This window comes from Gymnodraco acuticeps, unplaced genomic scaffold, assembly GCF_902827175.1.
Source record: "Gymnodraco acuticeps unplaced genomic scaffold, fGymAcu1.1, whole genome shotgun sequence".
Classification (NCBI taxonomy): Eukaryota; Metazoa; Chordata; class Actinopteri; order Perciformes; family Bathydraconidae; genus Gymnodraco; species Gymnodraco acuticeps.
The window spans coordinates 1-21,304 of NW_022990563.1; the positions used below are offsets into that span (position 1 = coordinate 1).

Genomic DNA, 21,304 nt, shown 5'->3' on the forward strand with positions numbered 1-21,304 from the left:
TTCGTTAATAGTTCTAACGCTCGAAGTGGAGTCGAAAGAGATGAGTTTTCAGTTTGCGCCGGAAGCATTTAGCATCTGAAAAGTAAATGAAACTCTATTATTTGCCCTGACAGCACTCTGAATTAAACCACGTTATGTAACACGTTGTGGTGTCTTTACAAAGTATCAAAAGTTGTTTTTTCCTCGTCATCTTGGATTTTGTCACTAATTATCATCATAATCTTCTGCAGCTGTGTCTGTGCTTTCTGGTGTTCTTTTCCTCATTCTTCCCCCGGGGTGATATTAAGCTGTCTCTTTTCTTGCTCTATCAAATGCAAATGTCCCCTTTCAGAAATCTGCAGCAGCTTTTGATTCCTTATTTACTTTCTGTATTACTGACCTGTTTATATTCACTTCCTCATGGCTGTAAGGAAATACAAGTTAGAAAATGATTATTACAATCCTCAGACTTTAGACTTTGCCACGTGACGCCTTTGAGTTTCTGTAAGGGCTCTTTAGTTTGTAGAAATGTCCCTGACGTCCCCACTCACTTATCTCAGTGTGTTCATGTCCTCCTTCAGGTTTCAGTATGACGTCTGTCAGACTAGAACAAGAGGACAGAAGAGCAGCTGTGAAAGCGTTCCTCTGATGCTTCCTTATTCCTTCAAAGTGTGTTCTCCTTTGGAACAGGAAGTGTGACCTTAGAGCACCACCCTCAGGCCCAACCGTATGGAGCTATTTCAGGGTCATAAGTTTTGATCATTCAAAAAAATACAATTTATTTGAAAGTTCAAGTTTTTATCGTGAACTTTGAAAAATACAATGATGTATTCAAAATAAAAATAAGTATTTGAAATCATTTTTCAGGTTGAATATTATTTTCATTCAGTTCAGCAATTCTTTTGAATAAAATATTTATTTTCAGATTTCACTTTTATACATATTTTGATATTTGAATCCTTATTTTTTTCAGTTGCAGATTTTTCGCTTTCAGATTCAAAACAATAATTTTTTCAGTTTCAAATCTTGTTTTTTCAGTTTTCACATTGATTTTCACTTTCATACTTTTGGCCCTGATGTTGCTTGAGGGGGCGGGGCTTAGCAAAGAGTAGTTTGGCTTCCTGAGTGACAGGCCTCCCTCTGTCATGTTGCCTTCATGGATGTTAGGTAGCGCGAGAAATATAACTCAATACTTTCTTTACACGATACTCCCGTGATTGGTGGTAAACTGATACCAGCGTCAAAGTTCCGTTAAGCGAGCTGTTGAGCATCGTAGTTGGCAATAATCAAGGTATAAGAGCAATAAACTGTGCTAGAATGTACAACCACACATTACTCAGGGATTTAATATGCCTCTAGATGTTCAGCTTCATCACAAGACTCCTAAATATTTGTTGTATTCTTAGAGAGAAAGAATCCACGAACGCTGCAAGACGATCTGTCCCAACAAAGACGATGTGGAAGCTGTCTCCAGTAACAACTCCAACCACGGTATGAATTATTAATCTGCTGCTGCACGACACACGCCTCCGCCTCCTCTCCATTCAAATGACCGGCGGAACCACACACACACACACACACACACACACACACACACACACACACACACACACACACACACACACACACACACACACACACACCCCTCACACCAACACAGTGATTATCTGCAGCTAGACACAAAAACGTATTCAATGTTTTATTTCTCAACAGTCACAAGATGATGCAATACAAAGAATTTGCACAAAAACTACAAAAATCTTAAGAATTGTAACTTTTAACAGACGATTGAACTCCTCTGATTGGTCTACAGATATACAAAACTATACATGTTTTTGTTGATGCATGCAGCAGGCTGATGTCGACATCGTTAATCCACTTTCACTAAAGAGTCTTTCCTTGTTTTTAGACAAATCCAAAGCTGAGCTGGAACAAGTCCCGAAGGTAACACTTTCCTCTGTTTTCATTGGATCACAGACTTCAGTTATCTAAACGTTATATTCCCTATTCTAGACATTTCAGTGTCTCAGTATTCAGATGTGAAAATGGGTATTTTATGTGCGTGCAACCCCAGGTTAACAATGTCAGTAAAGTGATAAATAACCTGAACAGAATTAGTTTAGGCTTTCATTTGTGCTTAGTTAAAACAGCTTAGCAGTCATTGTCTTCTGTGTGTGAGCTGCCTAGGAAGTCATTGCTACTATAGAAATGTTAAAAGCAAATGCGTAGACACTTTAACCTTTGCTCAGAATCTTTATTTGACCTTGTTGTGTTTTTCATGTGCAGATCTTCATGAAGCCTGAGTTTGCTCTGGAGGATCCGTCCACCTTCAACAGCGTGCTGCCCTGGTCGCACTTCAACAGCGCCGGGGGGAAAGAGCAGCCGAGACGTGGCGTCCTCCAAGCTCCTGCAGGAGAAGGTGATCTCCCTCTTTCACTCGCCACCTCACGGGCTTTAGTAGGAAATGTCTGATCTATGGTCGGCAGTGGCTCAGTCAGTAGGGGCTCGGACTGGGAGCCGTAGGGGCGCCGGTTCAAGTCCCCGAACAGACCTAAATATGGAGTGAGGACTGCTACTTGGAGAGGTCCCAGTTCACCTCCTGGGCCCTGCCCTGCTGCCCTTGAGCAAGTCCATTGTTTGTCCAATTTGAGTTTTTTCTCCACATAACGCCCAATGTGCTTTGTGTGTGGATGTAACAGTTGCATTCAGGTTCAGTCAGACGTGACCTTTAATTGAGGCAAAGAAACTTCCACTCAAGCTGCTTTACTTTGTGGGAGAAGTTACACACATTTTGCTGAGCTGTTTGATTAATGACAATTGAAAGTATGTAGACGAAAAAGAAAAAAAAACAGCTTTAGAACAAATGTATTTCCTTTATTTTAAGTACATTTTTAGCTGCCTAGAACTGTCTAGTACTAGGATGGGTAAAAAGCAGAGAGCAACATGCACTGTGTGTGCTCTGAGGGGTTCATCCTCCGATTCTATCTGTGTTCCCCGTCAGCTGAGCCACTACCTGGACGTGGTGGAGGTGAGCATCGCCCGGCAGATCTCTCTTCGCTCCGATGCCTTTTTCCACGCCATGTCCTCTCAGCACGACCTCCAGGACCGTCTGCAGGACACTCAGCGGGCCGTGGCCGTCCTGCGTGGCCGCATCGCAGCCATCGACCGGGTCACGGTCCAGGGGCCTCTGAGGGCCCTGCGCACCAACCTGACCCGAAACAACTGCGTGAAGCTGCACAACAAACTGAAGCTGATGGCGGCGGTGCACCAGACGCAGCCCACCGTGCAGCTGCTGCTCTCCACCGCTGAGTTCATGGGGGCGCTGGAGCTCATCTCCACCACCAAGGAGGTCCTTCAGCAGGAGCTGCAGGGGGTCCACAGCTTCAGGTGAGGAGGGGGACATGTGCTTTGTTACAGCAGAAAAGAGCCAAAGACAGCTTAACGTTACCTCAGAAGCATGGCTTTAGTGCAGTGCTTATCAAAGTGTGGTCCGTGAGCGCCCCCTAGTGGTCCGTGAGTATATTGGTAACATTTCACATTTGAAATTAATTAATTAATTTGAGTTTTCCGCACTCTCGCGGGAATATCTCCGCAATGGAGGGAGCTTAAGTTTCACTTTCAATTGCATGATATAGCCCAGGGCAACACCTTCATCACACATTTTGTCACTTGTTTGTACCATATTCAAGCGATTTGTAATCTGTTCTAGAAAAACGATGTGATTTTGGATATTTGTGAAGTTAGGTGGTCCGCGAGTGTTTTTTTATTTGTTAAGTGGTCCTTGGTTTGAAAAAGTTTGAGAAACACTGCTTTAGTGCATTCAGTTGCATTCAGGTTCAGTCAGACATTACCTTTGATTGAGGCAAAGGTACTTCCACTCAAGCTGCTTTACTTTGTGGGAGAAGTTATTAGTTTTCCTGAGCTGTTTGATTAATAGGTACATTAAAGTATGCAGGCGAAAAAGAAAAAAAACAGCTTTAGAACGAAAATGTTCCCCCTTTATTTGAAGTACATTTTTTGCTGACAGAAAGTCTCTTTTTGGCCACCTTTTTTTTGTCTATTCTTAGTTGAAGGCAGGTGAGCTCAGATGAAAAAAAAAAATAATGCTGAATCATCACAGCAGTAGATGATGAGATTCAAATTGAAAGTGCAGTGACAACTCAGTTTCCTACAAAAAGCCCCATGTGTGTGAATGTCACTCAGGTTTAGAGTCAAGTTGCATTTCCTTTCAGTCTAATGTAGAAATTAAGATTCAGACATGACCTTTGAATTGAAGCAAAGATACCTCAAGCTGTTCCTGAGTCTGTTATTAATCTTTCTTGGCCAACATTTCAGTCAAAGACAGGTGAGCACAATGAGAACAACATAATGTTGAATCATCGCACCCGAACATGATGAGATTAAAATGAAGTGCAGTGACTGAATTATTTAAAAAAATAATTTTCAACACTTTTTTTATCAACAACAACATCTAGATTAAACTGTCTAGACCAGTGCTTCTCAAAGTGTGGTCCGCGGACCACTGGTGGTCCGTGAGCGCCCCCTAGTGCTCCGTCAGTATATTGGTAACATTTCACATTTGAAATAAATACATTTGAGTTTTCCGCACTCTCGCGGGAATATCTCCGCAATGGAGCGAGCTTAAGTTTCACTTTCGATTGCATGATATAGCCCAGCGCAACACCTTCGTCACACATGTTGCCAACTGTTTGTACCATTTTCAGGCGATTTGTAATCTGTTCTTGAAAAACGATGTGATTTTGGATATTTGTGGAATTAAGTGGTCCTTGGTATGAAAAAGTTTGAGAAACACTGGTCTAGTCCGTTGTTTGTTAGACATGGTCACATTATGACTCTCAAACCATGTCATGTGACCTTTAAAGCCTAAGTACAGGAAGTTGTGCACAAACTGAAGCTAAATGTCTGTCTTCTCTGTGTCCCTCAGACATCTGGGCTCTCAGCTGTGTGAGCTGGAGAAGCTGATTGATAAGATGATGGTGGAGGACTTCAGCATGTACGCCCGCAGCGACCTGAACCGCTACCTGAGGGACGAGCCGCACGTCCTGGACAAGGTACCATCAAAACACTCCTAAATAAACTCAAAAACTAGGGATGCTCCGATCGCCAGTTTTGGGGCCGATCGCCGGAATCAGTATCGGCCGATACCGTTCCGATCGAGTGGGCGGGGCCTATGGGGATCTTCCATTTAAAGTGATGTTTGAAACTCAGTTAATGCTCATTCACTGGAGCTTCCACAAACAACAACCAACATAATTATTACATTCAAATGAAGTTCATTATTCAAGTTTACATTAACTTTGGAGAATAACACGGGAGAAATGAGCTGAAGCCTCTCTCTCTCTCTCTCTCTCTCTCCCCCCCCCCTCTCCTCGTCTCTCTCTCTCTCAGCTCCTCGCTCATCTCTCGTCTCTTCATCTCTCTCTCTCTCCCCCCTCTCTCTCTCTCCTGACAGCCGGTCAGTATCTCATGCAGCTCACTGATCCAGTAATGAGTGACCCGACAGTGAAGAATAAATATATGTATAACTAGTTTAGTTCCAGAGGTAGATCAAATGGCTAAGTGTGTTAGGTCTAACTCTCAGTGTGTGTGTGGCTCCGCTCACCGGTCCGTCTCAGCGGGCGGAGCTGCAGGATTTCTGCTTCACACACGTTGCATACCGCTGTTTTACTGTCTTTTTCGGACACCTTCAAATACTGCCAGACCGGTGAAGCCATTTTGGAGAGCTTGTTTTGCCGCACACAGAAAAGTGTCATGTATTTTACGTCATCATTTTACGTCATGCTCTCGCGATCGGCATTTTTAGAGAGCACCGATCGATCGGCAGAGAGTGAGTATCGGCCGATATCGATCGGCAGAGAGTGAGTATCGGCCGATATCGATCGGCAGAGAGTGAGTATCGGCCGATATCGATCGGCAGAGAGTGAGTATCGGCCGATATCGATCGGCAGAGAGTGAGTATCGGCCGATATCGATCGGCAGAGAGTGAGTATCGGCCGATATCGATCGGCAGAGAGTGAGTATCGGCCGATATCGATCGGCAGAGAGTGAGTATCGGCCGATATCGATCGGCAGAGAGTGAGTATCGGCCGATATCGATCGGCGGCGGATCGATCGGAGCATCCCCTATCAAAAACACTTATTCATTGTTGTGTCCTCAGCTTTTTATGTGTCAAAACCCTCTTCGAGGAGATGCTGACAATCGCCTCAAACAAAGAAAGGCCTGACATTAAATTACTATAAGAGAGAGAATATCGTTGAATGTTTAAAGGTTGCAAATGAATAGGCCTCATGAGAAATCTATTTGATAAGGAATCACATTTGCAATTCAAAATAAATCGTATGGTTTTGATTTTAAATACAGAATGTGTTGAGGGCAGTTTAAGATTAATTTAGAAAATATTGAAATATTAAGGTCTTTTAAAGTCTTTATACTGTGTTTTGTAAATGACATTTGAAAAGAAAGGGGTGTTGTTTAAAAAAAGCTGAGGTTTCATGTTTTGTATTCGTTAGTTTTTCATTTTCACAGGCAATAAAAAGCCTATTTAAATGGAACGTGTGGCCTTTAGCCGCATGACATCCCACTTCCTGTCTCTCTACAGCTGCTTGATCAATAGCGGCAAACCGCAAGTCTCTAAGAAAACCAAAAACATTATTTTTGTGCAGCTGCAGACATTTGCTCTTACTGTAGAGACACTAATGTGATTTGTGTGTATTTAACGGATGCTGTGCCCATCACAGGTCTATGAACCAAATGATGCCTCACAGAAGGTGACACACACACACACACACACACACACACACACAGAGAAATCAAATCAAAATCTGCTGCTTGAATCAAGCTCTGGTGTCGCAACACGGATCGATAACAAATCTTGTGGGGATATGTGAGCGCTTGTTTTAATGTGCATGGAGTGCCAGATGGGTGGAGTTATTACATTTTGTTTGATGATTTATGGTGTCGCCTACATTGATGAGCCCCAGAAAGATAACTGGAACAACTTAATCCATGTGGTCTCCAAGCAGGATGAGAAACTCATGAAAACAATTTAAATCATTTTTGCTTTGATGACTGCTGGGAACTCATCTTTGAGTTTGCGCCGGGCGGTATATTTTAAAATGTATTATTTATAATATATATTTATCTCGGTCAAATCATATTGTTAAAAGCATGCTTAAAGAAAAATGTCTTCTCTTATTTATGAAGTTAAACAAATGTATTCAGAAATAATCACTATGAAGACCGGGACATTCGTAATGGATTATACATTTTTGGATTTTTTCAATATATTTTGCGATTCCGTTTGTTTTGGTGTAAATGTGATTAAAAAAGATTGTGTTTAATACAAAAATATATATATTTTCAAATAATCCAAGCCTCAACAGGATTCAATTAATAATAATTGATCTTTTATGTAGATTAACCGCTGATGAATACCTGAAACACAAATAAACCGAACGCAATTACACAGAGACCCCTAGTGGAGGGGAGGGGGTCTGTGTTATTGTGTATGCATCAGTCTATATACATGTCTAAATGTGGTCTCTAGCTGGCTCATGCAGAACTAAAGATGATATTAATTTGGGGCTTTGTATTGATTTGTTGCCTGATGTTTGATTTCAGTTTGATTTCAGTTTGATGAAGGAATCCTAATTGATCTCAAATCACTTTTCCTATCGTCTGAAACGCTGCTGCCTGTCCAGATTAACACCGAGTCCTTTGTAAACTGCACTGGTATTGTTGAGTATTACATGTGTTAATACTTTTTGTGTGTGTGTGTGTTATCTTTGTGTGTGTGTGTCAGGAGCGTCTGGAGTCCCTGGTGTTCGGCCTGCTGCGGCAGAGAAAGCTCGACTTCCTGGATATTTACAGCGAGGAGATGATCATGGCGGTGAAGGCCATCGTCTCTCTGGTACCACCTCCTGACACTTAACACTACACATTTTTATTTTTGTAAAAAATCTTCACATTATATTCTACAAATCACACATTTAGTCATTATGTGATTTCAAAACTCGTAATCTGTTTGTGTTTTTCAGTGTGTGGCAGAAAATGTTTTGCAAATTGAAGACATCGACACTGAAGTGGTCACCAAGTGAGTAACAGCAGAGAGGTTTTTTACGGCATAGAAGTTTATATATATATATATTTTTGTGACAAGATTTTGCATCGACTTTTGGATACTTTAAATAACTTGAAATGCAGAAGAATTGGTTTGACTGTAATAGACCGAGCGGTTTTATGAGCAGAACACGATGAAACGATGTTTCACACCTGAATACTGAGAAACACTGAATCTGAGTTTAAGTATGATTATTGGTTAATCTTTAGACAACTTTCACATTTGTGACATTAAACATTTTACACTTAAAGGTGGGGTAGGTAATTCACTTCAGAAACACTTGTTATATTCCATGGACTGCTCTTAACATCCCGATAGCAATGAATATCTTAAGTGCTCTCATACTGATATTCTGAACAGTCTGTGTTGTTGTATTTGCTGTAAAGTGTCTCTACTGTAGGCTATTTGTATTATATGTTCAGCACTTTGGCTCGACCAAACATCGTTTATAAATGTGCGATATAAATAAAACTTGATTTGATTTGAGTGCTTTGACAATAAATACATAAAAAAGTGTCCTCTGTGGAAGCCGTGGCGCTAGGGCTGCTCGATTATGGCAAAAATCATAATCTTGATTATTTGGGTCAATAATTGTAATTGCGATTATTAAATGCGATTATTCATTGACTTTGAAAACATCCATTTATTGGACTTTAATATACAAATAATAATTTGAACTTTTTAACTGTTTAATTATACGTTCAGGGTAATCAACTGAAACACCAATATAACATAAATTATACATTCATATCTACATTTTAAATAAATAATATCAAAATAATAAATACCAATAAACAAGATCAACAAACATGTTGCAGTGCACTGTCACAACCTGAACATTCCTTAACATATAGCCAGGGCTGCACATAACTGGTGCGCAGGTGCGTATGCGCACCTCCGCCAAAAAAAGAGCACTGGGTCATTTGAAACAAAGCGCATTTGCGTACCAACATTGAGAGAGGGAGAGAGAGAGAGAGAGTAAATAGAGAGAAGAGAGAGAGAGAGAAAGATATTTGCGAGTTGCATATGAACCATGATATGAACTCGGGGCCGGCCCGTAGCACTGGCTAGATGTTCGCCTAGGGCGCCAGATCTGGGGAGGTGCTGCGCTGGCAGTTCTGGGAGGGAAAACAACATTTTGACCGTTGGGGCTCATCCTAATTTTCGACCTTGATGTAACAATATTCACAATTAAGTAAATGTAACACCCTTTTCACCCCGGTTACACGTTTCATTTGCCCTGTACGATGGGCGCTGTAAGTGATGAAAATGGGCGATGTTGGCTTATCTGGCGCCCGCAGCTCACAGCCAAAATGCGAGGGAGAGAGGGAGGGTGGTACCAGCGCTGTTGTTATTATAATCTGGTGCTAGCTGCTCTAACGGAGATAAGAAGAAGATGTTTCTACAATGATGTGGAGGGAGAGTCCTCTCCAGTCAGACTGAGAGGCTGATAACTACAGCTCAGTGAGGTAAAGGACTCTGAGTGTTTAGATAGTTCACTTTAGTCTAAGTTCAAACGGTTTGGTCACAATTTATGTAAACACATATTTCCAAGGCACTCCTTTATAATTATTGGGATAAACAGGTTTGAAATCATTCCAATGTATACTATAGGACAGTAACCAAAAATATCCTTTAAAACTGGAGAGATAAAAAAAAAATGCATAAATAAATAAATGTTAAGGTAAAATAAGATTTGAATGAACAACACAAATACAATAAGTTACATTCATTTGTTATTGGCTATGATAGGTTATTGGTTATGTTCACATACTTATTTGATTACATCCACTTGTCTAAGATGACAACAGAGACTTTCGACCCAAACCCAGCTGTTGACTTGTGGATGCAAGCAGCTAATCGCAGACTCAACCAGAGAGAAAGAAGTAGGCCTACATCATCAGCTACCATGTCTGACAGAGAGGAAGACAGTGAGGAGAACAGTGAGGAGGGTAGTGATGACAGCTTGTAGGATTACTGCTCGTGCTAATGTTGTCTTGTGTTCACCTCTGCATGTGTGTTCTGTGTTCACCTCTGCATGTGTGTTCAGTGCCGTGTGTCTGGCAAATAAAGTCAAGACCCCCTCAAAAGTTACGGTTTATTTCATTTTAAGGATGAGCACCAAGCAACATCTCCAGGTGCTCCTTTGAGAACCAGGGCAAAAAAGTTATGTGCACCCCTGCATATAGCCAACATTTTGGTAAAACATATTCAACATATTGCACTGAGTTAAACATTAAAGGCTGGCCTTCCATCATGGTCCAGAAGTAACAGGAAATAAATGTTGAACTACAATTTAAGACCAAGTAAAAATGTTTTTTGGCCACCATGGCAAATGCTGGTAGGGCTGCTAATGTCATCTCTTAAAGATTTTTTGCTAGAAACTAGGGCTGCTCGATTATGGCAAAAATCATAATCTTGATTATTTGGGTCAATAATTGATATCACGATTATTAAAAACGATTATCCATTAACTTTGAAAACATCAATTTATTGGAGAATTTTTTTTTGAACAGTATGTTTTTAAAAGTTGATTACCCTGAACTTTAAGTATAATTCAACAGTAAAAAAAGAATAATCGTTATATTTCGATTTACGTTGTTTTCGTAATCGTTGCAAGACATAATCGTAATTGCGATTAAAATAAGATTAATTGAGCAGCCCTACGTGGCGCTGTAAAAAGCACGACCAATCATCTGAGCCGGCCCGGCTAAAGTAACTGGATGGCCTACCTGCCTGTCAGCCTTCCATCGGGGCACAAACTGATCTCGTGCCCTCATTGGTCATGTGCGCGTTCGTGTGTGTTGGAGGAGGGGCTCTGTAAGGAAGTCTAAAGGAAGGGGCAGATTCTTTCCGACTGTATTTTCAAATTCTAGCGCACTCGAGCTGGTTTCTCCAGTCTTACCTACCCTACCTTTAAATAGTTTTTACTTTAGATAGTTTATTTAGTAACAGTGTTTCCCACAGATCTGAAATATACTTGGGCGGGTGGTGGTGGCAGCGGGCGGGGGGGGGGGGGGTGCGCGAAAAAAAAAAAAAAAAAGTTTTAACAACATGTTTATTTATTGACTTTTCATTCCTGTATAATCATTTTGCGCAAAGATGGCACTGTTTGTCAGAGCACTTCATCCTTCTGGGATTTCATGAAGAACAGCTCCAACGCCTGTGTGTATTGGAACGCCTCTGGTGCTGGTCCATGTTAGCAAAATTGGATCCTTTTTTTGAGATTTTTCTCAACACATAAAGGCAAACTTCATCTTGCAGTTCATCACAAACTTTTAAAATCAACACATCTGGAGATACATGGTTTACACTGGACAGGAAGAGGATGAAAAGTGTCATCTGAAAAGTGTCTAAAGCTTTCAGGGAAGCCAGGGGAGTATAAAGTTGGATATAAGGGGAATTCTCAAGTAAAGGGATGTATATATAAAGAGTGTTCATGTGCTTAGTTAATATACATACAGGTGTATTATCTTTATTAACTTTATGTGAAATGTGTGTGTCTGAAGGGTTGCGGACCAGACCCGTCTGATGACGTTCCCTCAGTGGTTCGAGCTGCTGAAAAACGTCTTTGAGAGTTTCCTCCTCTTCCTGCAGCGGATCAAGGTGAGTCTGATCTCAGCTGCAGAGTCACAATGTGCTGTGATTCCGAAAAAGACTTTAAAGCTCTCCCATCATGCAACATTAGACTTGTTGATGTCTTCAATACATGAATACGTGTCCCCGGTGTGTCAGGGAACTCACGCAGCGTCAGAAAATAAAACCCAAATCTCCAAAAACGTGGGAGCAACGCAGCTGATCCAGATTTGCGTCCGATGTAATATCTCAAAAAGACCATATTACGTTTCTGATTGGGCTGTGGGCTCACCCACAGCCCAATCAGAAACGTCGCTATCAAAAACAATGCGCAACGTGTTTTGGACGTAATATGGTCTTTGTTTACATTAGCGAGCATCGCTAACACTCAGAGCTAACCTGTGCTGGAGAGAGTATGTGTCAACAAGCTGAGTATCTGGGTAGAATTCTCCTGCATGAATTTTTTTTTTAAAGCTACGGACTTAGAATCAGCACTTCTCTAACGGCCCGTCTACACTACAGGCGTCAAAAAATGCTTTCAACGCTTCGCCCATTCATTTGAATGGGGTGACGTAGGATATTTTCAAACTTCGCCGAACTGCATTGTGGGTAGCATGGCAAGGCGTTGCAAGCATCGCGAGCGTCTATCGGCGTCAAAAGTTGAACAATGTTCAACTTTTGAGGCTCGATGCTTGCTCGAAGCTGGCGTCAGCCAATGAAATCCCGTTTATGCAAATCTGCCAGTACAAGCGAGCCAATCAAACCGTGTGTATGGTGGGAGAGACTACGCAGGTCATTTCCTCATATTCAAAAAAATGGAGGGAAAATTCATTGTAGCGGCAGTGAATCACCCGGTGCTGTATGATCAGTCTCTGTTCATCTACCGGGATACAAACCAGAGGAGCGAGGCATGGAGGGAGGTGGCAGAGACAGTGGGTGAAACTGGTAGGTTTTCGCCTGTTTGGGGATTTTATATCCAGTTTACTTCGTTTTAACATTGCTATTGCTTTGTATGTCGGGGACGGGAGATTCATGTGATTGGTTGTTGGTCGCGTTGCTCGCAAAAAATCGCCAAGCCTCAGACACGCCCAGCTTCAAGCTTTTTCGACGCCTGTAGTGTAGACGGGCCGTAACAGGGCTGAAATAGAGGGGGATGAGTCAGGGCTAGTATGGGTGATCTGTTGGGTATCTTGAGTAAAACACTTCATAGAGATGTTTTTTTATATATCTGAGACCTATTTTATATGCCTACAAATAGTATAATAGGAGACCTTTAAAACCTGTCTGACTGTCTTTTATTCCCCTGCTGTGTGTTTCAGGCCACTCAGACCGTGATTAAAAACGTGGTTCTGGAGGTTCTGGCGTCGACGCAGAAGCTCCGCCTCCTGGAGGAAGCCGCTTTAGTTCAGGAGGCCCCCCCCGGCCCGGAGCTTCTTCAGGGGGGGGGGGGGCGGAGCTGGCCTACCTCACCCACGAGGGGCTGTTCATCAGCGACGCTCTGAACGAGGCCCAGCAGGGGGTCCAGGACCAGAGCTCGGTGGGGGGGGGCGAGGCTCCAGGACCAGAGCTCGGTGGGGGGGGCGAGGCTCCAGGACCAGAGCTCGGTGGGGGGGGCGAGGCTCCAGGACCAGAGCTCGGTGGGGGGGGCGAGGCTCCAGCAGAGGGACTCCGCCTCTGGATACACAGAGACCTCCGTCAGCCGCGAGCAGAGCTACATGTAAGATACTCAAGATTTCTCAATTTTCTTCTGTTTTGACATTTAAGAGCCTTTTAGGTTTCCAGTTTGATTAAGAGATGCTAAGTACTTATACAGTGGTGCAGCTATGATGTTTGTTTGTAGGCTGGCCGCAAGTTAGCATTTCCCAGGTTCCCTAAACAAAGAAATAAGAGATTTTTCCATTTTATTTTGAAATATTGTAGAAAAAAGTTTGGCAAATGCACAGGATTATCTCCACTTCTATGATTTACGAATCATAAATTAAATGTCCAAAAGTAAAAAGTTAACGCTAAGCTATAAAGGAACTACAGCGCGGTCGCATTACTTCATGTCGTTAAGCTGAAGGCGGCTAATGTTGGGTGTGATGGCGTTGAGTAGTCTCAGTCGTATTTACTGACATATTTTGTGTCCTAGAACAACAAGTGCAAATCTGTTAAGCTGTCTACCCTTATTTAAGGTTTGATTGTGGCGATTATAATGACAGGGGGGATTTTCAGGTGTGTGTAAAAGTCTCAGACTGTAAGTGTGTGTGTGTGTGTGTTCAGGTCCGGTGAGAACATGATGCCGTCTGACCTGGAGCTGAACAGAGTGATGAACACGCTGCAGGAGCTTCTGCACACGGCCTCCGACGTGAGCCACGACCGCTGCGTCAAAGTGCTCACCGCCAGGGCCAAGGTACACAACCTGAGGAGGAGTTAATAATACAATAAGGACATACCAGAGGTGGGAAGTAGTGGAGGACAAATACTTCGTTACTGTACTTAAGTGCATTTTTCTGGTATCAGTACTTTACTCCACTACTTACTTTTTACTTTGGCTTCTTACATGTTGAACTCAAATACCTGTACTTTCTACTTCTTACATGTTGAACACAAATACCTGTACTTTCTACTTCTTACATGTTGAACCCAAATACCTGTACTTTCTACTTCTTACATGTTGAACACAAATACCTGTACTTTCTACTTCTTACATGTTGAACCCAAATACCTGTACTTTCTACTTCTTACATGTTGAACCCAAATACCTGTACTTTCTACTTCTCTCATTTTCCAAACAGCTGGTTCCTTTAGTCTGAATGTGTGTTTGGTGCGTGATCATTATTCTTTAGAGTCATTGCGTGCCTATTGATTGAACACGATCCGTGTATCCATCATTTCCTGGTCTTCTCTAAAGAAGAGGGACCAATGGAAACGTTGTCATGTTGCCGTTGTTCAGCATGGAAACATTCATTAGCTAACAATGACATTATTGTTCTATTCATATAAAGGGAGGTCAGCTACTCTTTAAAGCAGCTGCTAGCTATGGGTACTTTTTACTGAAGTACATTTGAAAGCCTCTTTACTTTGACTTGAGTAAAGAAGTTTAGTCAGTACTTCTACTTTCACCAGAGTATTTTTAAACACGAGTATCTACTTCTACTTGAGTAAAGGATGTGTACTTTTACCCTCTCTGGAAACACTGTCCGTGAAGTTTCCCTCTGTCTCCACAGGACGGCTCTCTGGAGCGCCTCAGCTCGGCGGACTTCGTGCTGCTCTCTCAGACGGTGGAGGGGTTCGTGCGGGACACGGAGGATCTGAGCGGGCGGAGAAGCGCCTCGCTGCGGGGGGCGCTGCAGAGCCAGGCTAACCGCTTCGTGCACCGCTTCCACGAGGAGCGCAAGACCAAACTCAGGTTAGCAGAAACACAGACGAGAAGATTACAGCACACAGGAGAGAGTATGATTTACAACCTCCGCTTTCATAAACTACTGACAAAGAAAACAGTTATCAAGTTTTTATAAAGGTCACCTATTATCCAAAATGCACTTTTTGATGTCTTGTATACAAAAATGTGTCCCCGGTGTAGGGCTGGGCGATTTGGCCTAAAAATAAAATCGCGATTTTTTTTTTTTTATAACTAATGGACAATTTTCGATTTAAACCTCGGTTTTTTCAGTTTTTTTCTAAACAAACCAGACCAAGGCAACATTTAAATACATATTTTCTTTATTAACACAATACAAATAAATGAGATTACCAAGTAGTCTAGGCCTATGTGAACAAATCAGTTGTTCAAGAATAAAAATAATAAAATAAAAACAGCACCACGGCACTTGGCTGTCATTAATGTGCAAGGATTTTTTTTAAATCAAACTGAAAAAAAAATCTCTTTTAGGCCATCCCTGAAAAAACTTGTAAAATGAAATACAACAAATAATAAATAATGATAATGAAATGAATAATGAAAAAATACCCTCAAACAAAATAACATCCCTTTAACTTTCTAGGAAGTTGTCTACAGGTTTTTCGCGAGGAAGACAAGCCTGTCTACTGCCTCTGGCTTGAGGCATGCTCTTTGGCATGTTACAATGTTACCCCCCGTACTGAAAACCCTCTCCGAAGGGTGGCAGGAATGGAGAGATATTTCTTGGCCAGATTACTCAGTCTTGGGAAGTTAGCTTCATGTAGCTTCCACCACTGCAGTGGGTCTGTATCAGGGTCTGTCTCAGACGACAACAAATAGGATGACAGCTCAGCTTCAATTTTGTCCTGCTCTGACTGGGAGGTAGACGACACTGTCAGTAGTGATGTGTGGGTCGCGAACGAGCCGGCTCTTTTAAGTGAACGATGGGAGCCGGCTCTCGCCTGCGAACGAGCCGTGTTTTTTGTTTTTTTGCGGAGGGATCTAGATCGGCATGAAGGCACATTATGCAATGTGCACATTATCCCGCTTATTACACATGGCCACATTCTCAACAAAGTAACGACATGACTCCCAATATTAATTGAAATGCTTTTATGGATTTAGAAAATGATTTTATTGATTTAAAAAATAGTTGTATGTATTGATTTAAATTGACATGCATCCGCTAAGAAAAGTAGTCCGTTGTTACTGTTTGAACTAACGTAGCAACGGCAGGAACTGCTTCGATAGTGTTTTTGAGGAGCTTTTTGATTACAGATTTGAAAACATCGTTGCTTGCTTTAAAAGTAGCACAATTCATGATGTCAGACCTTGGGAAGTATCTAGATATCCCTGCCCTAATGCCAAAGTAACTGCCGACTGAATATGTGTAGCCGTTTGATGTCTGTCTGGACCGCTGCGTAAAAAGGAGGGTTTCTGCCCCATTACTTCTCTTCTTACTTCTATAAGAATAAAACACAGAGGACGGAGATCTCTTTTCCTCCCCCTCTACAGACCGCCCAGCAGCTGATCTCAAAGCACGCTCCCCTCTCCTGCAGGGGGGGTGGTCAGCTGCAGCTCACAGAATCAGCCCCCTGCAAAAACAGCGCTAGAAAGAGCAAATGGAGCGAAATGAGGCATGGCTAAAATGCAGGATCTTTTTGGTATTTTGAAAAAAAATAAAATGTATATACTTTATATAGGTCGATACAGTAGCCCCCTTTTTTTAAAAATAGTTTGTATAGGTGTTGCTATCGGTTTTGTGTAGCGTGGTTCTACAAGCAAGTCAATGCATTCATTGGGTGGTATCAGAGATTTACACGGGTCTGTAAATGCAATGAAAACAATTGGCCACAGCAAATCATTTATATTAAACTTTATTTACTCTTGAATACTTCAGTACAAAGGATGTATTCAATAATTTAAGTGATATATGTGTACACAGAGCTGCAGATCGGGTAGTCACAGGCAATGTGTCTGAGTTTTGTGCGCGTTCTGGAAAGTGAGAGAGTAAGCTACTACGGAGTCCCTTAAAGCAAAACAAATCTGCGGAGTCTAGAAATGTTTTTAAATCGCGATTTTTCGGTTCAGCCATTTCACAAACCGTAGGAAAGTAAAAATGCATATTAATCGTTAAAACCGAAAAAATCACCCAGCCCTACCCCGGTGTGTCAGAGAACTCACAAAGTAACTACGGTACGATGAGTGTTTTATAATGCCATTTTATAGCAGGTTTCTGCTGCACTGTTTCTTAATGTAAAGCACTTTGAAAGGTGCTTTACATTTTTTAAATAACACATTTACGTGAAAAAATACTCAACATTATAAGCTTTCAGTTAAAATGCCAATCAAGGTGTGTGTGTGTGTGTGTGTGTGTGGTGTGTGTGTGTGTGTGTGTGTGTGTGTGTGTGTGTGTGTGTGTGTGTGTGTGTGTGTGTGTGTGTGTGTGTGTGTGTGTGGGTGTGTGTGTGTTGTGTGTGTGTGTGTGTGTGTGTGTGTGTGTGTGTGTGTGTGTGTGTGTGTGTGTGTGTGTGTGTGTGTGTGTGTGTGTGTGTGTGTGTGTGTGTGTGTGTGTGGTCCATTTAAAGAGACGTCCATTAATGATGACAGGAGGCACAGCAGCCCTCTGTCTGATGGACAGATGTGTTCATGAGGACTTATATATTTACTTTGATTCATTCACAGTGCGGTATAATGAGACAATAACAGGCTACAGATGCGGGGACACACACATACACCCCCCCCCCCCCCCTTCTCTGGTCGCTACAATGAGGGAAATAAATTACGGGCCAAAAGTTTTATTTACAAGTATTAAAAATAAGCAGAGGACACCAAACCAACTGAGACCTGTCTCTCTGCTGCACCTACACACTGTACCACACACACACACACCTACACACTGTACCACACACACCTACACACTGTACCACACACACACTGTACCACACACACACTGTACCACACACACACCTACACACTGTACCACACACACACTGTACCACACACACACTGTACCACACACACACCTACACACTGTACCACACACACACCTACACACTGTACCACACACACACCTACACACTGTACCACACACACACCTACACACTGTACCACACACACACCTACACACTGTACCACACACACACACACACCTACACACTGTACCACACACACCTACACACCGTACCACACACACCTACAGCCGTTGTGTATTTTATTATGTGAAGCAATGGTCTTAGAAAAATATTGACTCTTTGTTTGTAGATATCTAAACTACAGCAAATAAAGAGAGTAGGCCTGTTATACTGAGTGATATATATTATACACACTGCTCTGCTTTCTGCACGGACCTCACAGCTGTTCTCTCTGGAAACATCGCGTCTCGATGAAAGCAGTTTCTAAAATAATATCCAGGGGATGCATGCAGAGCTGTCATTGGCTGAGATAAGTCCGGCCGTGCGTCACGACTCTTTGAAACATCTCTGTTCCCAGAAATACATCCGGAGGACCCATCAGTGTATCCTCGGTTATAGCTCCTCCAGAGAGCCTCCTCGATGCTCGGTCCTCGGTGTGCATTTAGAGAAATTAGATGTCCTTCAACATGGCGCGCTGAAATTCATTTCCGGGTCACTACCGGAGGAGTCGAGGAGTCGAGGAGGGGAAATGAGTGAAATGAGAGGGCCCTGGTGTTTGATGTCTGTTGTCTGTTGTTGTTTTGCAGCCTCCTGCTGGATAACGAGCGCTGGAAGCAGGCGGAGGTTCCCGCTGAGTTCCAGGATTTGGTGAACTCCATCGCTGACGGAAGAATAACTCTACCGGAGCGCAAAATCCCAGGTACACGAAACCCCCAAACTTCAGCTCCCTGCACCCCCTCTGGATCTGCTTATTGCTGTACAAGAAGGAAACGGGTGCTACATGTGACCAGGGAATAGTAGACACTTGATTGGGTGCTTGCTCTCAAATAGACTCGGAATGAAAAGACCCAGAAGATGTCTGAGATACATATTTAATAAAATGTCTTCAGTGTAGAATAATTAACCTCTGACTTTGACAGTGACGTTAGACGGGAAACACGAGCTGTTATCAATAACCTAATCTATCATTCTTGATCAGCTAAGAGATGTCACTTCTCAGATCAACCAGTATTTTATAAATGTCAGTATCATTGTGTTCTGTGTGCAGGTACAGAGGACAGGAAGCCCACAGAGTTTCTGTTCGTCAACGGGCAGAAATACGCCGTCGTCGGGTTCGTGATCACGGCAGCGTTCATGTTTCATAACTTAAAACTAATCGTACAATCCTCGTCTTAAACGACTACCTGGAATTAAAGTCTGAGATATTGACATACGATGTGAACTGTTGCAACAGGACGGTGCTGCTGCTGATCCGGATCTTTCTGGAATACTGTCAGTGTGTCAACGACATCCCATCCATCGCCACCGACATGCTGACCCGTCTGTCCGACCTCCTCAAGGTCAGAGCCTCCTCAAGATTTCATTCATTCCTTATTTAAAAGTTAAACTACTGTATATCATTTTAATGAATTGATATATTAATTGTATCCATCTTATCTTAAGTTGTATTTTTATTTCTAAAAGTGATGTGTCCTGCCCTGTAGCAGCTGCACACTGTTAGCTTAGCATTGTGTTTTAAAAGTAGTTCTTCTTCTGTGGTTTCTGCAGCACTTCAACTCTCGGAGCTGCCAGCTGGTTCTGGGAGCCGGAGCTCTGCAGGTCGTCGGCCTGAAGACCATCACCACCAAAAACCTCGGTACACACACGCACACGCACACGCACACGCACACACACACACGCACACGCACACGCACACACACACTCAGATCACCGCCTGTAGAGGAGCTTTCAATACTGGAAATGGAGGCGCTAATTATTGCGAAGTGTTGATTCTGCTGTCTAATTTTTTCTGTGTGTGTGTTTGTTGTGTGTGTGTGTGTGTAGCGTTAGCCTCCCGCTGCCTGCAGCTGGTGGTTCAGTACATTCCCATCATCAGAGCTCACTTTGAGACCAAACTGCAGCCCAAACAGTACAGCGTGCTCAGACACTTCGACCACATCACCAAGGTAACGCTCACAGAGAGATATGATTGGTTCACGGGACAGGAAGGAGGGAATGTAGAGGAGTAGAAAAGGAAGTACTCAATTCAAAGTAAATCATATTTGTACTGACCTACAATCCATCAATGTGTTTTTATTCTAAGATCTAAAAGGTGTTTTGTTCAAATGTTGTCTTTTTGCTCTGCAGGACTACAACGATCACATAGCGGAGGTCTCTGCTAAGCTGGTGGCCATCATGGACAGTCTGTCTGAGAAGGTTTTATCAAAGGTGAGCTCAGCTTTGAATGTTTAAACTCTGACGTGATTATTACATATTTATGTGTAGTCATCTGGCGCTTCAGGTCTGTAGCTGTGCTGCACTCTGGAACCTCAGTTTTAACTGTGTGTGTGTGTGTGTGTGTGTGTGTGTGTGTGTGTGTGTGTGTGTGTGTGTGTGTGTGTGTGTGTGTGTGTGTGTGTGTGTGTGTGTGTGTGTGTGTGTGTGTGTGTGTGTGTGTGTGTGTGTGTGTGTGTGTGTGTGTGTGTGTGGGTGTGTGTGTGTGTGTGTGTGTGTGTGTGTGTGTGTGTGTGTGTGTGTGTGTGTGTGTGTGTGTGTGTGTGTGTGTGTGTGTGATGTGTGTGTGTGTGTGTGTGTGTGTGTGTGTGTGTGTGTGTGTGTGTGTGTGTGTGTGTGTGTGTGTGTGTGTGTGTGTGTGTGTGTGTGTGTGTGTGTGTGTGTGTGTGTGTGTGTGTGTGTCCTCAGTATGAAGTGAAGGCTCCGATGCCCTCGGCTGTGTTCAGAACCGTCTGCAAACAGATGGCCAAGATGCACGAAGCCATTTCTGAGCTCCTTCCTGAAGAGCAGACGCAGGTGAGACTCCACACACTTCACTGTTTACACAATGATGCAATGTCACAATGTGCTGTCTTTCTGTGAGTTAGTTTGCGTCTCAGACAGATGTGTGTTTCTGTGTTTGTGTGCAGATGTTGTTTCTGAGGATAAATGCCAGTTTTAAGCTACACCTGAAGAGGCAGCTATCTCGTCTCGGGGTCGTTAATGACGGAGGACCACAGAACGGGTAACACACACTTAATGACTGTAAACTCATTTCAAACTAATCGGGGATAATTTCCTGCCTAAAGATAATACAAATGTATTTGGTTTATATGCAA

General features: G+C 42.7%; 1 protein-coding gene across 1 annotated transcript; it reads left to right on the forward strand.

The window, feature by feature from the left end:
- Positions 1-1,385: 1,385 nt before the first annotated feature.
- On the forward strand, positions 1,386-21,261 carry vps54 (VPS54 subunit of GARP complex; the record flags this gene model as incomplete). The annotated part of the gene is given in 22 exon segments (XM_034227685.1): positions 1,386-1,470; positions 1,889-1,923; positions 2,266-2,346; positions 2,348-2,398; positions 2,981-3,366; positions 4,925-5,051; positions 7,803-7,910; positions 8,038-8,093; positions 11,630-11,726; positions 13,016-13,135; positions 13,138-13,215; positions 13,289-13,413; positions 13,959-14,088; positions 14,906-15,087; positions 18,800-18,912; positions 19,261-19,324; positions 19,447-19,552; positions 19,761-19,848; positions 20,037-20,158; positions 20,340-20,420; positions 20,895-21,002; positions 21,116-21,261. Coding segments are annotated over 22 exon segments (2,442 nt in total), but the record flags the coding sequence as incomplete, so codon positions are not given.
- Positions 21,262-21,304: the final 43 nt, after the last annotated feature.